Source organism: Natator depressus, chromosome 2 (assembly GCF_965152275.1).
Source record: "Natator depressus isolate rNatDep1 chromosome 2, rNatDep2.hap1, whole genome shotgun sequence".
Lineage (NCBI taxonomy): Eukaryota > Metazoa > Chordata > Testudines > Cheloniidae > Natator > Natator depressus.
In genome coordinates, this window is record NC_134235.1 from 183,643,366 (window position 1) to 183,660,178 (window position 16,813).

The following is a 16,813-nucleotide window of genomic DNA, read 5'->3' on the forward strand; positions in this document are numbered from 1 at the left end:
GGCCTCCGGGAGCTATCCCACAGTGCACCATTGTGACCACTCTGGACAGCACTCTGAACTCAGATGCACTGGCCAGGTGTACAGGAAAAGCCCCGGGAACTTTTGAATATCATTTCCTGTTTGGACAGGCGAGCTCATCAGCACAGGTGACCATGCAGTCCCAGAATCGAAAAAGAGCTCCAGCATGGACCGAAAGGGAGGTACTGGATTTGATCGCTGTGTGGGGAGAGGAATCCGTGCTATCAGAAATCCGTGCTATCGTTCCAAAAAACGAAATGCCAAAACATTTGAAAAAATCTCAGAGGCCACAAGGGACAGAGGCTACATCAGGGACGCAACATAGTGGCACATGAAACTTAAGGAGCTCACATAAGCGTACCAGAAAACCAAAGAATCAAACGGACGCTCTGGGACAAAGCCCCAGACGTGCCACTTCTACGCTTAGCTGCATGCAATTCTTGGGGGGGGGGCGCCACCACTACCCCACCCCTGTCCGTGGACTCCGATGATGGAGTACTCTTCACCAGTCCTGAGGATTTTGCAGATGGGGAAGATGAGGAGGAGGAGGACGAGCTTGGGGAGAGCACACAGCACACCATTCTCCCCGACAGCCAGAATCTTTTTATCACCCTGGCTGAAATACCCTCCCAACCCAATGAAGCCGGAGAAGGGACCTCTGGTGAGTGTACCTTTTTAAATATAATACATGTTATAAAAGCAAGCATTTTTTAATGATTAAGTAGTCCTGAGGACTTGGGATGCATTCGTGGCCAGTACATCTACTGGAAAAGTCTGTTAACGTGTCTGGGGATGGAGCGGAAATCCTCCAGGGACATCTCCATGAAGCTCTCCTGGAGGTACTCTAAAAGTCTTTGCAGAAGGTTTCTGGGGAGAGAAGCCTAATTCCGTCCTCCATGGTAGGACACTTTACCACGCCATGCTAGTAGCAAGTAATCTGGTATCATTGCATGACAAAGCCTGGCAGCATATGGTCCCGGTGTTTCCTGGCATTCAAGAAACATCCGTTCTTTATCTCTCTTTATCCTCAGGAGAGTGATATCGTTCATGGTAACCTGGTTGAAATAGGTGAATTTAATTAAGGGGATATTCAGAGGTGCCTCTTCCTACTGGGCTGTTTGCCTGTGGCTGAAAAGAAATCCTCCCCACAGTTAACCACGCAGTGGGAGGCGGGGGGCATTGGCTCTGAGCTGTTCACATTTGGCTAGCAGGGATCTTCCCCGATACCAGCCACGCGATGGGGGGAGGGGTAAAGTGATTATCCCAGAGAATTGGATGGGGCTGGGGGGGGTTAGTTTGGTTTTTGCTGCTTCATGTTAACAGGAAAACTGCAGCACTAAATGGCCAACTCAACGTGCTTTGCTTGGAACGGGAGAGGAGGGCGCTGCTGTTATGAAGGTTGCAGAAGCCGAAAGACTATGGCTTACCATGGCCGCCTGCAAGCTGAATTCTGTTGCCCAGCACTGCGTGTGTGATCTCTAACACCAAAGCCACAGGCACTCAATATAAGATGCAAAATGCAACCTTGTACCAAAGTCACATGTGCTATGTGAATAGTGTTGCTCACCGTGAAAGAGTATAGCCATTGTTCTGTAAAATATATCTTTTAAAATACTTCACTCCTTTTTTTTCCTCCAGCAGCTGCAAATGTTTCAAGCCTCCCTCCTCCGTCCCAAAGGCTATCTCAGATAAGGTGGCAAAAAAAACGCACGGGCGATGAAATGTTCTCTGAGCTCATGCAGTCGTCCGACACTGACAGAGCTCAGCAGAATGTGTGGAGGGACACAATAGCAGAGTTCAGGAAAGCGGCCGATGAACATGAGGAGAGGTGGCGGCAGGAAGATCAGAGGAGGCATGAGGCAACGCTGGGGCTACTGAGGGATCAAACGGACATGCTCCGGCGTTGGGTGGAGGTTCATGAATGGCAGCAGGATCACAGACTGCCGCTGCAGCCCCTGTTTAACCACTCTCCCTCCTCCCCAAGTTCCATAGCTTCCTCACCCAGACGCCCAAGAACGTGGGGGAGCAGGAGGCTCCGGGCACCCAACCACTCCACCCCAGTGGACAGCCCAAGCAACAGAAGGCTGTCATTCAAGAAGTTTTAAAGTTGCCTTTTCCTTCCCTCCTACCCTCCTCCCACACCCCACCCGGGCTACCTTGTGAGTTATCTCCCTATTTTTATAATCAATTAATAAAGAATACATTTTTTAAAATGATAGTGACTTTATTTCCTTTGCAAGCAAGCTGAAGATCAAAGCGAAGAGGGTGGGTGGCTTACAGGGAATTTAGAGGCAACCAAGGGGGCGGGTTTTCATCAAGGAGAAACAAACAGAAGTGTCACACAGTACCCTGGCCAGTCATGAAACTGGTTTTCAAAGCTTCTCTGATGCGCAGCGCTTCGTGCTGTGCTCTTTTAACCGCCTTGGTGTCTGGCTGCACATATTCAGCGGCCAGGCGATTTGCATCAACCTCCAACCCCGCCATAAACCTCTCCCCCTTACTCTCACAGAGATTGTGGAGCACACAGCAAGCAGTAATAACAATGGGAATATTGGTCAGTAAACTGTGCCAGCGACCCTTTAAACATCCAAATGCACACTCTACCACCATTTTGCACTTGCTCAGCCTATAGTTGAACAGCTCCTTACTACTGTCCAGGGTGCCTGTGTACGGCTTCATGAGCCAGGGCATTAAGGGGTAGGCTGGGTCCCCAAGGATAACTATAGGCATTTCAACATCCCCAACAGTTATTTTCTGGTCTGGGAATAAAGTCCCTTCCTGCAGCCGTTTAAACAGACCAGAGTTCCTGAAGACGCGAGTGTCATGAACCTTTCCCGGCCATCCCACGTTGATGTCGGTGAAACGTCCCTTGTGATCCACCAGTGCTTCCGGTTTATGTACTCGCCGGCTTGGTGCTCCGGTGCCAAGATAGGGATATGGGTTCCGTCTATGGCCCCACCACAGTTAGGGAATCCCATTGCAGCAAAGCCATCCACTATGACCTGCACATTTCCCAGGGTCACTACCCTTGATATCAGCAGATCTTTGATTGCGTGGGCTACTTGCATCACAGCAGCCCCCACAGTAGATTTGCCCACTCCAAATTGATTACTGACTGACCGGTAGCTGTCTGGCATTGCAAGCTTCCACAGGGCTATTGCCACTCGCCTGTGACCTGTGAGGGCTGCTCTCATCTTGGTATTCTTGTGCTTCAGGGCAGGGGAAAGCAAGTCACAAAGTTCCATGAAAGTGCCCTTACACATGCAAAAGTTTCGCAGCCACTGGGAATCATCCCAAACCTGCAACACTATGCGGGCCCACCACTCTGTACTTGTTTCCCGGGCCCAGAATCAGCCTTCCACGGCATGAGCCTGCCCCAGTAACACCATGATCTCCAAATTGCCGGGGACCGCGGTTTTAGAGAAATCTGTGTTCATGTCCTTATCACCGCGCTGCCATCGCCTCCTCGTCCGGTTTTTAAGGTGGTGGTTCTGCCTAAACTGCACGATAATGCGCGAGGTGTTTACGATGGTCATAACTGCTGCGGTGAGCTGAACGGGCTCCATGTGTGCTGTGCTATGGCGTCTACTTGGGCAATCCAGGGAAAAGGGCGTAAAATGATTGTCTGCTGTTGCTTTCACGGAGGGAGGGAGGGTTGACTGACGACATTTACCCATAACCGCCCGTGACAAATTTTTGGCCCCATCAGGCATTGGGAGCTCAGCCCAGAATTCCAATGGGCAGCGGAGATTGCGGGAACTGTGGGATAGCTACCCACAGTGCACCACTCGGAATGTCGACGCTTGCCACGGTACTGTGGACGCACACCGCCAAATTAATGTGCTTAGTGTGGACGCATGCACTCGACTTTACACAATCTGTTCCCAAAAATCGACTTCTATAAAATCAGAGCACTTTCGTAGTGTAGACATGGCCTTAGTAGTAGTTTTGTGATAAACTGAGTAATGGTTATTGGAATGGAATAACTGAGTAGGAGTAGGGAGGTGACATTACCTCGGTATACTGTATTGGTGAGACTATTACTGGGATACTGTGTCCAGTTCTGGTATCCACACTTCAAAAAGGATTTTGAAAATTTGGCAGAAGTTCAGAAAAGTGCTGCAAGAATCATTTGAGGTCTGGGAATCCTGCCTTAGAGAGAGATTTAAGAAGCTCAATCTATTGAGTTTATCCCAGACACAGTTAAGTGTCTTGATTATGGTCCATAAGTACCTGCATGGGGAGAAGATACCTGGCATTAGGTGGCATTTTAATCTAGTACACTAAGGCATAACAATAACCAATGGCTAGATGGACCAACTTTCCAAGAAATGTGGTGAATTCTTCATCAGCTGAAGTCTTTAAACAAAGATTGGATGTCTTTCAGCCAGAAGTTACAGACTAGATGCAGAAATAACTTGATGAAATTCCATAGCCTGTATTATGCAAGAGGTCAGACTAGAGGATCGATCTTAAATTGTGTTCATGCTGTTTCAAGCAAAATTGCACAGTCCTAAAAGTCAGCAATAAAATATATTAAACAAAAACAGTAGCAATATGTGAAGAGTCCTTTGATGCCATTGTAGGTAGGTTAACTAGGTGAAATAAACCAAGCATACTATAGACACTTATACACTGCTTATCAAAAATAGCTGTATTTTAGTTATGTCTTTCAATCACTTTAAAAGTTTGCTGATGTTTAGTAATGTGATTAGGATGACTATAAAATTTTGCTTCCTACCACAATGGAAATTTTAATGCTCTTCCCAGATCCCAGTGATACAGAATTTTATGAAATTTAAGCTTATTTATTTGTTTATTTTAGCTTCCTAGTGACGACGCTGAAATATATGAGACTGCCTCACAATGCTTGTCATTGTTGGTTCAGCTGTACGGAGGAGACAACTTGGACAGTATGTCTCCAGAAAACATGGACAGCTTTGCTGAAGTATTGAAGTCCAAGAGGGATCTAAAACAGCAGAAGCTTTTGTTGAGAATCATCAAAAGATTGGTGAGTCAAACAAATATAACTTCTTGCCATCCAGAATTTGAATTTAACTGTCTGTCTAGGCTCTACTATCCCCTGTATAACAACATTTTTGAGACCTGTTTTTCCCCTTTAAGTAAACATTTCTTTTTATAAAGAATATAAACAATTTCTAAAGAAGCAAAAATCCCATAATATTAGTATTCATATTTTTTTTAAAATCCATTTTAATTTCTTTGGAAGAAAATGTCGGCACCTGGACCCATGCCTGTTTTATTTTCTACATTTAGAACCTCTATAAAAAGACTGTTTTTCCTTCAGTTAACCATTTGACTATTTTCATAGAAAGCTTTAATTGTTTATATAGGTATTTAGTACCTTGGGTTTAAGAATTATAATAGAAAACTATTTTGAATTCCTTCCAAAAACACTAAACTTCTAATAAAAATTGCTACTCAGAAACTTATAGTGCTTGATTTCATGTCAGTTGCTGATAATTCTGTTTTGTAGTTGAAGTAAATTTTTATATAGACTACTGATTGTTCATTCTCATCAAGTGGTAAAGGCTACTCCTGGTGGAATGGTTATAACATAGATTATCATCAACAGAAATCACACAAGCACTTCACCTTAAGTAAGTGAAAAGTTACTGACATGTAATGACTTCAATTCCTCTAACGCTTCGTCAATACAGATGGCAGTGTTGTTTCTCAGAAGTAGATTAATAATATGCCTGGCAAATCACATGATTTGTAACTTTCTTGTAAGTCCCACCATGCTTGTCATCTTGAAGTCTCTTGAAAGATCCTTTGGCTGGACTCACTGCTAGGCTTGGATAATTACCTTTCCATCTGTTGTACTTGCTATTTACTATAACAAACAATTGTCTGTAATTATTTTAGTGAGATTTTAGGATTTCCTCTCAAAGCAGTGAAAGCAGGTTTTATAGGTAATGTGACTGACAATATAGTAAATCTTATATTATTTCTGTGAACCTTAGAAATTCCTGTTCACAAGAGATTATCATTATGTTAAAATTACAGTAATCACCAAACACACTGAAATATTATCAGATCTATTTAAGGTTATTTCAGCCCACTTTCAATTATTTATGGTGAATTTTGTAGCCTAGGGAAGAGTTGCTTAGACTTTTTCATAGTTGGTCAAAATATTAATAGAGAAATTATGTGCACCAGCTTCCCATCCCATTCAGAATTGCTTGCACCACCACCACTTTTACATCTATGATAGCAGAGCATCCCTGTGGCATCCATAGTTGCTACTTACATAGGCAAGGAATATTAGAGAAGTATTAATGTATTCCTGTAATGGCTTCTTTTAATATAGTGTATCTGCTGGAAATGAGGAAGAGCTAGTGCCATGTGACTAGCTAGCTCTCCAGCAAGTGGTCCATGTACTACAATTCTAAAATCTTTGATTCAGAATATGTGAATGAAATCATTACCTTATTGGGCAGCCATTGTTTGAGAGAAAAACTCATTTGTGTGCCTTTCATTTAATAATATCAACTCAAAAAAAAATTTCTTCTACACATAGTGCACATACTGTGGACAGAGTTGGGATTTTAGGGGAGAAAATTTTAGACCATTTACAAGAGCTTTGAATGGTAATGGGACTGTGATAGGTATTTTCCTTTTTAGGACTGCCCTTCTCCATTGAGCTTCAGACTGAACTTTGCTATCTTAATTTATTTGGATTTTTTTCCCCAAAAAAACCATGAAGAGAAGAAAAATATCCAGGACAGACTTATTAGTTGAATCTGACAGACTGTACATACTCTTTAGGAATCCCTTGTTTATGGTTTTATTTTATTGTAAATAGAAACTATTAGCAATGAAAAACAGGAAAATATACCCCACTCAAAATTTTAAAACTATTTATATTTTTGGTTCTTTGACGCACACACTGGCTAGCCTTATTCTGAGATGATTTATTAGTGTTTCCAGAGCCTGGACAGAAATTGAATAAGAAATATTGGCCTGCCACAAAGAAATGCAGTATGATTTTGCACTAGTGATACTTATACAACTGTCATTCTGGTTGCTTCAGCTTGGGATAGGCAATATTAGCATTTGGATCTCCAAGATCTTTCTTATGACCCTGTGTATTATCTGCCAGTGCCATCAGAACTTTCTGATTTGGGAAAGTGGGCTTGTTTTGCATACCAGTTCCAAAATCATTTCACCTTGCTGCTTTAAAGGATGCTGATAATCTTTTGACTTAGCCTGCTCTGCAAAGATACAGAATACCTTACCTACAGTCCAGGAAATCATCCACATTGAAACATCCCACCCAAAAGTAGAAAAGGTTTTCACTATGGGAGAAAATAATTTTTGTTTGGACTGTTCGCTTTACTCAAACTTTCTTGGCCTCTCCTTATCTTTCGTCAGGGCGCACCTCTCTGCTATCTCACTTTCCCATCTTCCAGTGGCCAGTGCTGCAGTTTTAAGTTATTCCACCATCACAGGATTCCTTAAAGAACTGATCAACATCTTTCCATTGGTTAGAGAATCTTTGGCAATGTGAGATCTCAGCTTGCTGGTGAGAAAGGTAATGTTTGCACCCTTTAACGTAGGGGGAGAATGCTCTGAATTCTGCTTGTCAACAAAAAAATCTGTAGCAAGAAGAATGAATAAACTGCAGGCTCTAATGGCAGATCCTCCCTTCACTGTATTCCACAGACATTTGTTCTATATCCCAATCCTAAATTCCTGCCAAAAGTGGTGTCTGAGTTCCACCTAAATCAGAACTTCAATCTGTTTGTGGTGTTCTTCCCAGCACCTCTTTCTCACCCGCCAGAAACTAGATTCCACACCATAGATGACAAAGGTACTTCAGCTCTTGTTTATGTAGGACGTTAAGCAATCCTCCTAGATTTATGGTAGCTTTCGGGATCAATGCCAAAGTATCTTTGAGTGGATTAGGCTTATATTAAGATGTTAATTTTAGGTAAGGTGATCCCTCAGTATCCTAAGGGCTTACTCTGCTGGGGCTAAGACAGCATCAGTGGCATGCTTTTGCACACTTCCTTCATAGAAATGTGCAGGACTGCTACCTGGAGTTCTGTACACACATTTACTCAGCATTGTTCTTTTGACTTGGCTTTTATTTTTTATTATTATTGTAGTAGCTCCTGTAGAGCTTGATCAGTCCTCATTGTGCTAGTCACTATGTGCACAAACACCAAAAAGACAGTTCTGACACCAGAAAGCTTACAGTCTAAGTCAAACTGATGTTTGCTTTACAAGGTCAGTTCTGCAATCCTTAAATAGAATTCCTCATTCTGCCTCAGCGGGAGTTAAACATGTCACTAGACTCACTATGCAGAGGACACCTGGAAGAAGAGAAAACAATTAGTTACTATAGTGCCTCTGATTCTTAAACGGTGCTACTTTTGTAACCTCAGCTCCAAATATTCAGAGCCACAAGGAGGTGCTGGTGCAATGCCAAACCGGCCCTGCTTTTCTAGAACTTTTGTAAAACTTAATGGACCTGTTGGCATATCCCACTAGTATGATTGTGCACTGGCATCACTCTCAAAGAACCTCAGTTACTAGGGGGAAGGAATTATTCTTGGTGATATTTTTTCTTTGTATTGACCTTTCAAATGCATGAATTAAATTACTATGGTGGCCCATTTTCTTCCATTGCTTTCAGTAGAAATTTCATCAGAAGAGATGCTTGTTAAGTTGTTAAGATGCTTGTAGATGTAGGTTGCTGACATGTATATTTGTTCTTACTTCGATCAAAATCAACCTGTTGTTGCTGTGCAATCCTTAAAGTGGAGAGTGTATGTTTCTGATACCAAGCAAACTATCTTAATCCTGCATTGTTGTGTTCTTTGTTGGCAGTCATACAGAATGCCTTTATTTTATTGACTGCAGTCTCTAATAGAATTTTCTTCAGTATGATCAAACATTTTTATTTTATATCAATTACTAATGCTATCTTCAACAATGAAAAGCCAGTCAATGCTAAGGTGTGTTATGCATATCAGAAACAGGACTTTTTACCCAAACTATTGTGTAGCAAATACAATAAAAGAATTAATGCCACTTCTTTTCTTTATCCTTTCACCATTGTGTCAAGAAGCTCAGTCTGTTTATAAACTCCAGGCAGACCTTTTGTGTAATAGTTATGGACAGGTTTTAATGAAATTTGAGAGGGTCTCTAGAAATCACAGACATAGAGGCCTTTAACAGTGTGGTGTTGCTTAGCAACCTTAAGCCATTACATTTCCAGTATCTGTAATAAGATGATATACTGCTCTTCTGCCAGTCCCTGATGAAAATGTTATAGAAATAATCACTTTCTAAAGGTTGTACTCCATGAGTGTTTGGGTGGTAAAAGATTGTTTTTCCATTTCACTGCTGGATTTTAATTTAGTCTACAAAGTAAGTTTAAGTATTGTCTCCTGAATGCTGAATGTGTCGTGGTTGGAATACATTTTAAGATGATATTTTTAAAAAGCAGACGTAATATTTTTATTTTAAAAAGCAGAGATAATATTCCTAAATAATGTTAACAAACAATACTGAATCTGTTACAAACCTGCTGTCCTTTTTCTCCACTCAAGAGGCAATGTATTGGGTCAAATTCAGCAGTGAAGAAAACTGTTTTAATTTGATAAGAAAACTAATGTTGCTGAGTATAAGAAGCAATGTAGTATAATTTATACAAATTTGGATTTCAGTGAGCTCAATTTTCTGTTGCACTGCAGCCCCTATAACATTGTTCTGATATTCAGTGTGCCAAAAACTGAGTAAATATGAGAATATTTGTTTGAATTTTTAAACAAATTTGCTTCTGCTGTATTTATCACCCTTCCACATCAGTTTACATCAGGGGTTCTCCAACTGGGGGTGGGGACCCCTCAGGGGGTCACGAGCTGTCAGCCTCCACCCCAAACCCCGCTTTGCATCCAGCATTTACAATGGTGTTAAATATATTAAAAAGTGTTTTTCATTTATAAAGGAGGTCGCACTCAGAGCCTTGCTATGTGAAAGGGGTCACCAGTACAAAAGTTTGAGAACCACGGGTTTACATGAACAGATGTGTTCTACTAGCACAAATTCTCATGGAAAGCAAATTTTAAGATCCCTTAATCAAATATCGGAAAGTTTATCTTAAAGTCACCGTATTATCAACAGCACCCATAAGAGCCCATCCAATCAAGGAACAAATAAAATTCTAATTTTTGACCACTCACAACTAAGCAACGCATAGCACTTATAAATAAATAAACAAAATGGGAAAAAATGAATAATTTTGATAAATTAATTCAAGAAAATCCCAAACTGTTCTAATAATTCTGCAAGGAAGGCAAAATTCTTCAAATATGAATTGTTTTTGTATAAATTATTCACTCAGGTCTAAGTGTAACACAGCATTTCTGAAAGTACTATTCTAAAGTACTGTTTATGGACCTCGTTCTTATATCAGGTGGTATTCACAATCTCGGATTGTGAAATGGAGATTCTAACTGTCACTCAAGATCTTATGGCGCTCTTTGTAAGAATAAGCAAAATTAATGGTAACTTGGCTAATTACGTTCTGCTTCCCTAAATTCAGCCTGCAATTTCCACTGGATATGGTGTTTTTCGCTTCTTGTCCTAAACTGTTGCATACTGCTGCTGTTTGCTGGTAAATACTCTTTCACTGCAGAAGTGGCCGCATCTTTGTAGTTGATCTGTGTGTATAGTTTATATAATGCGTTAGGGCCAAATTCAGGCTGAATTATACCCCCTGCAATATCGCAAGACTAGTGATAAAAACATGTGAGCTAGTAACCATGCATATGTAGGATCATCTTCTTTCACCATAGTTGAGGTGGACTTTTGTGCATGACTAACTCAGATAATTTGGTTGATTCCACATTTTCAGGATTCCTTAAATTCAGATAGGTTTGACCCAAGTAAGATTTTCCAGGGCTTCCAACTGTTGGTCTGATCTGAGGTCCTTCTGTGTCAAAGCTGTTTTTATGCCTGGGACCTCCATGCTAATTTTAATCTGCATTTTCTGTTCTACTTGATCCAAACATTTCAGCACAATGACCAGTTTGCTGACTAATTTATTTGTTTTAGTTTGTTAAAGTATCAAGTGCTTCCTTCATAGAGAACAGAATATGCTGCACTTTGTCTGGTGTGGCCACTCCTAGAAACTACAGAAGCTTTGAAGAAATCAACCAAGTGAAAGTTTTTGATGCATACATTGAAGGGAGAAACAGAAGCATAGAAACCAGCTTCCAAGTGACTCTCTATAAATCCCTTTTACACATCCCTCAACAAAACCCCACTTCTTTCTTTCTACGTTGATCTCCTCACTAACAAACTTATTGCATGTTAACTATTCTCCTGTGTATCATATTTGAGTGCAATTGTTGCTTCTTTCAGGAAAGATCCATATATTTCTTATGACTTTTGTAAAGTGCCTTGTATAATATGCTTTTGCACTCTGTACATTGTAATAATTATAATATTGTGGTGTTGAACTAAAAGTCTGTCAAAGTTGCTTCAAACAAATATCAACTCAGGAAAAGGACCTGGGCATCAATCGGACCGTTCAATGAAGATCTCTGCTCCAAGTGCACCTGTGGTCAAGAAAGCAAACAAGATGTTAGGAGACATAAAGAATAGGATGGATAAAAATACAGAAAATATTATTTTGATAGTAAATCCCATGCTTCAGGACCTAAGTCAAAATCTTAACTATTAGAGATCACGATGAGATCTAATGTGTGTGTGGGGCAGGGGGGCACAGATTATCCCACAACTGCCTACTGTGGGTTTCTCATTACTTCCTCTGAAGCATCTGGTACTGGTCACTGTCAGAAACAGAATGTTCGACTAGATAGATCTTGGGTGTGATCCAGTAGAGCAATACCTAGATTTCTGTATTTCTAACCCTTGAAAAAGGTTTGATGACTCGTGCAAATGAACCTCTTCCACTAGATAACCTTTTTTCTTATTCCCCCTTAAAAGTTTCTACGGTCCCTATTGCTTGTCATTGTTCCATTATTCCCTTGGCTGCTAGTTCTACTGGTAGTATTCATTGGAGATATATATTGATATATATAGATATATATATCTGCATAACACCTGACAGACACAGACATAGGGCCAAATATTTGCCATCTTCTTATTCTGGTGGCACAAAACAACTAGACACCTTGCATTTCCAGTTGATATGGGGGAAACCCCAGATGGCCCAGAGCTGACAGAGCAGCCCTAATGTATGGCGTGCAAACAGGGAAAGTGAGTATGGCTGGAGAGTCTTAAGGAGAATTTTGAAGGAGGAGAGAGGCAGGGTGCTTGGCACCAAGCAATGAGGCATGATAGTAGGCACAAGAGTAGGAGAAGGAGATAAATGTTATAACTGAGAGAGTATTTGAAAGAGTTTGGGGAGTTAGAGGAACACGAGGAAGAAAAAGAGTAGAGCTAAAGACAAGGTAAAAATATGCAGATTGAACAACTTGAAGTTTCTTGCAGTAAAAGGAAACCAGTATAGGGATTCAAAGAGGCTGGGGGTGTTGGAATGATAGGAGAAGAAAATTATTTTAGAAATATCAGTAGAATGGCACACTTCATAGGATGAAGAAATATAGAACTTTTTGAGTGTTTTTTTCCTTGGATGCTTCGTGCATCTGATGATTATGGGATTCAGAATTCTTAAGTATTCATCAGCACTAAGTGCATGCTACTGGAGTTCCCCATGAAAGGAATCCATTTTGATATACCAGTGCCTGGCATTTATACATGTGCCTGTGTATCTAGAATATGGTGGTGCACAAGCTCAAATGAGTCCTTTATTCATATTAGGATTCTGGAAATGAGGTTGTTATGTTTAAAAATAGCTTTTATGTCCGTTAAGTTTGTGCTTTCAGTAGACGTCTATGGTAATTGACTTTTTTTCAAGTTCAGTGTTTCTCTCCAACATCTTCAGGGATGAAACCTACGCATTTTGAATTATGAAGGCTATGCTAGTTAAACATTTATAGAAGTGCCCAGTGCTGTTGTTTCTGTAAACATTAAAAGGTAGTGTTTTTATGTGAACATCATTATACATTTATAACAAATGTAATTTGTGTGGTGATGCATTCTTCTATGGGCTGTGAATTACTGTCCTAAATTTCACACAGCAGATGCTTTCTCTGGGATATAAAGTCTAGTTGATTTGTTCATATGATGCATCATACAAATATATCTCATAATTTGCATACTAGTTCTGTACTGATTATACAGTTTGCTTTTCTAGACATTTCAGGGCACTTTTTCAGAGCAATGAAGTTGACATACAACTCTAGTTGTTTTCAGGAGCTGACTGCGTAACCTTTTGAATATAAGTAATAATGTACCCCCTCCAGGTGTTTGTAATAGACAGTCAAGTATAATAGAGTTTCTTAGATATGCATTAACAAAATTGCTATTTACCAGTATTAAAAAGTCAGTCCAAATTATTTAAGATATGTTTTCAACAACAGTACCAAGGTTTTTAGCTGTGCAATGGCAATTATAATACATAAGTATAACACCAAAAAAGGGTATGTATTCTATTCCAAACTGTTGTATAATATTAACCACACTATGGATCAAATTCTGACCTCAATATTTCTGTCTAGTTCGTGGAGTTACTCTGGATTTACACCACCACAAGTGAGATCAAAGTTTGATCCACAGTGTGCAATACTGTACAGCAGTTTGGAATGGAACTGGATTTATAGTAGTGTAACTAAGAATTTATGAACAAACTTGCCAAGTATATATGGTATGGAATATGTATGATCAAGGTGGGATGCATGAAGCTAAACAAGAGTACAAATACAGCTGCAAGATTTGTACGCTCCAGTTGGGTATTGTCCCAGTCAGAAAAAATGAAGAAATAAAATCAAAGTAAAATAAACTTCTCTTCATACAAATTTCATGCACCCTTCATGGGTGTTTATTTAATGGGATAGTGTTTCCAATGAAGGATCTATACAAGATACCTTTTCCAATAAGACATGCCAAACCCATGAAAAAATCGCAGAAATTGGGCTTGTTTTTGGCTTAATTGGCTTGTGAGTTGCTCGTTGGCTAGGTTTTGGCTTGTAGCTTGTTGCTTGACGTAGCTTGTTGTTTCTTTTTTTTGATTGGCTCCCGGCAAGCAGGGGCAAGGGGGGGAGAGAGTCAGGGGTGCACAGCAGGCCCACCACAGTTCCAGACTGCATGCCGGGGGGATCTAGTCACATAGAGTGTTGGGGTTCTTAGGGACTGGCTTGTTTTGACCTTGTTTTGAAATGGGATTAGCTTGATTTTTGGGTGCTTATTTACTGCGTGAAAGTTGGCAACTGTGTTTCCAATGCTCCAAAGCGTAGTGTATATTCCCACTATTGTGCTCCAAAGCTATAACAGCAAGATTTCATGGAGGACACCAGCACCAACAGCACATTAAAAACATGTATACGAAAATCATATGGGCAAAAATGAATAGTATAGCAAAGAATTTACTTTTCTTCAAAGTACAAATATTTCTTAAACATGTTAAAAATTCATTTTATTATATATATATATATATATATATATATATAAATTTTCCATGAAACATGAATAGGACTTTTGTTGTTAAACAAATTTTTAGAACTCTCATTTATGACTGTAAACCCTTAAATGGTAACATTTATGTATTTGCAGTATGAATGAGGATATATTCATGAAATGGCATGCAAAATTTATTTCCATAGTCCATAACTGCAAGTTGGCCAAAAGTAGTCCATGTCACATTTATCAGTAAGATGTGTGTGGTCTTGACACCATTGATGTAGTGATATTTCTTTTACTTCTGGGAGAAAATATTATTACTTAAAGACTGATTATGACCGTCACTGACATATTTAAGTCTGCATGTAAGGCCTGAAATTCCGTTGAGAGATTCTGGGGACATCATAGAGAGATGCTCAAGTAGTTTGTTTATGCCATCAGAATCCAAAAATGGAATTATGGGGGGAGGTATTTTGTTTATATTTTGGGGTGATGTTGTTTAATAATGAATTATTTTTATATCTCCTAGTGTACATCATGTCCTCCCTTCTTACCCGTTCTGTTTATCAGGTTTCTTCTCTTTTCCTCCCTTCCCATCCCATGTCTTTTGTTTTACGTTTCTTCCTCTGCCATCCATCTTTCTGATTCTCCTCTAAATCCCTGCCCCAGCCACTCCTGACATCTTCCCACACTTAAATATTTTTTAAATGAAACTGAAAGCTTTGTGGAAATTGCTGTTGGAACCTAGAGTTGCAGCATCTTGAATACTAAAATACCTTCTCTTGTGTTTCATTTTGACCACTGCAAGTTTCAATAGGATCCTCTTCTCCTTCTCCCAGGCTTGGTACTTTAATTTTGCATAACTATTTACAATCTCAAGAGTACATAATTAAATGTGCATAATATTATGTGCTTGTATGTGTACATGTGTGTAGGGTTATATACTTTTCTGTAATCAATTTTTAATTATGTCATTAAATATAAGTAGAGCTTTCCTTATTTTAGCATTTTATATGCATAATGGCTAAATTTTTTTAAAGTGACTAGTGATTTTGGGTACCTCTATTATGGGTGTCCATTCCGAGAAACCTTAAAGAAGCCAAATTAAAAAAAAAACAAAACACCCTGAAAATTAAGCCTTTTTTAAATGTCTGCAGTTCGGCACCCAAAAGCACTAGTCACTTCTGAAAATACTGGGTAAAAAATTATATATTTCTCTTACTTGAGGTTGAAAAACAGCAATAGATGAAGCAACTGGAGATTGGACGTTTTGCAAACTTCTCAAATAACATTAGGGATTTGCAAAACTTATGCAAGTTCACAAGGTTTTTTTCCTCTGTAATTTAAGAGTTTGGTAGTTTTTTTTTAAAAAAATGTTATGGCTAAAAGGAAGGCTGTGCTGTGAGGATAAGCTACAAAGAAGGCCACTAGTCCCTCCAAAAAGCTAGGACGGCACAAGTATTAGATCTGTATTCTGCCTGTCTTTTTCATTTGAGTTTTTCTTTCTGCCCTCACCCCATTCCTTTTTCCACAGTCTCTTCTAAATGGAACATGGTTAAGGCTACGTTTTAGTCTCGGGTATTTTTAGTAAAAGTCATGGACAGGTCATGGGCCATAAACAAAAATTCACGGGCCCGTGACCTGTCCATGATTTTTACTAAAAATACCCACCCTTACTAAAACTTGGGCTGGGGCCATGGGTGCTCTGGGTGCTCCGCATCCCTACAGCTTCTAGGCGGCAGAGGCAGGCAGGGGCCAAGGGCAGAGGCTCCACTGCTCCCGCCACAAGCACTGACTGCCGCAGCTCCCATTGGCTGGGGCAGGGCATCCAGGCGCAGGCAGCATGCCACGTGGAGACTCCCCCGCCCCTCCGCCACCTAGGAGCTGCAGGGGGGCCATGCCAGTGGGAGTGGGGGAGCCCCCACCCCAAGGTAAGTGCCCCCCCACACTCCCCAGCCCCCTTCCTCTGGCCCTGAGCCCCCACCCACACACCCAAACTGCTTCTGCTGGCCCAGGGGCTGCCCAGCCGCTGCAGAAGGCATGGAGGTCACGGAAAGTCATGGAATCCATGACTTTCGTGACCTCCATGACAAACTCGCAGCCTTAAACATGAACCCAATGATGCTCTAGTCAAACTTTTGACCCACAATCTTCTACTGGCTTTGAAATGAGGCAAAACAAGTTTGCCCATCTCCACTGGAAAATAATGGCAACCAAAGGTCAATTATAAAAAAGTTGTTTTAATTAACTTCTGCTGAGTGTTCATTTTAGA

General features: G+C 40.4%; 1 protein-coding gene across 2 annotated transcripts in view; it reads left to right on the forward strand.

The window, feature by feature from the left end:
* Positions 1-16,813, forward strand: part of ULK4 (unc-51 like kinase 4) — a 397,936-nt gene that overhangs the window by 336,349 nt on the left and 44,774 nt on the right. For both annotated transcript variants that reach the window (XM_074945513.1, XM_074945514.1), the window contains exon 35: positions 4,844-5,029. In XM_074945513.1, coding sequence (XP_074801614.1) covers positions 4,844-5,029 — 186 coding nt within the window. The remainder of the gene's footprint in view (positions 1-4,843; positions 5,030-16,813) is intronic.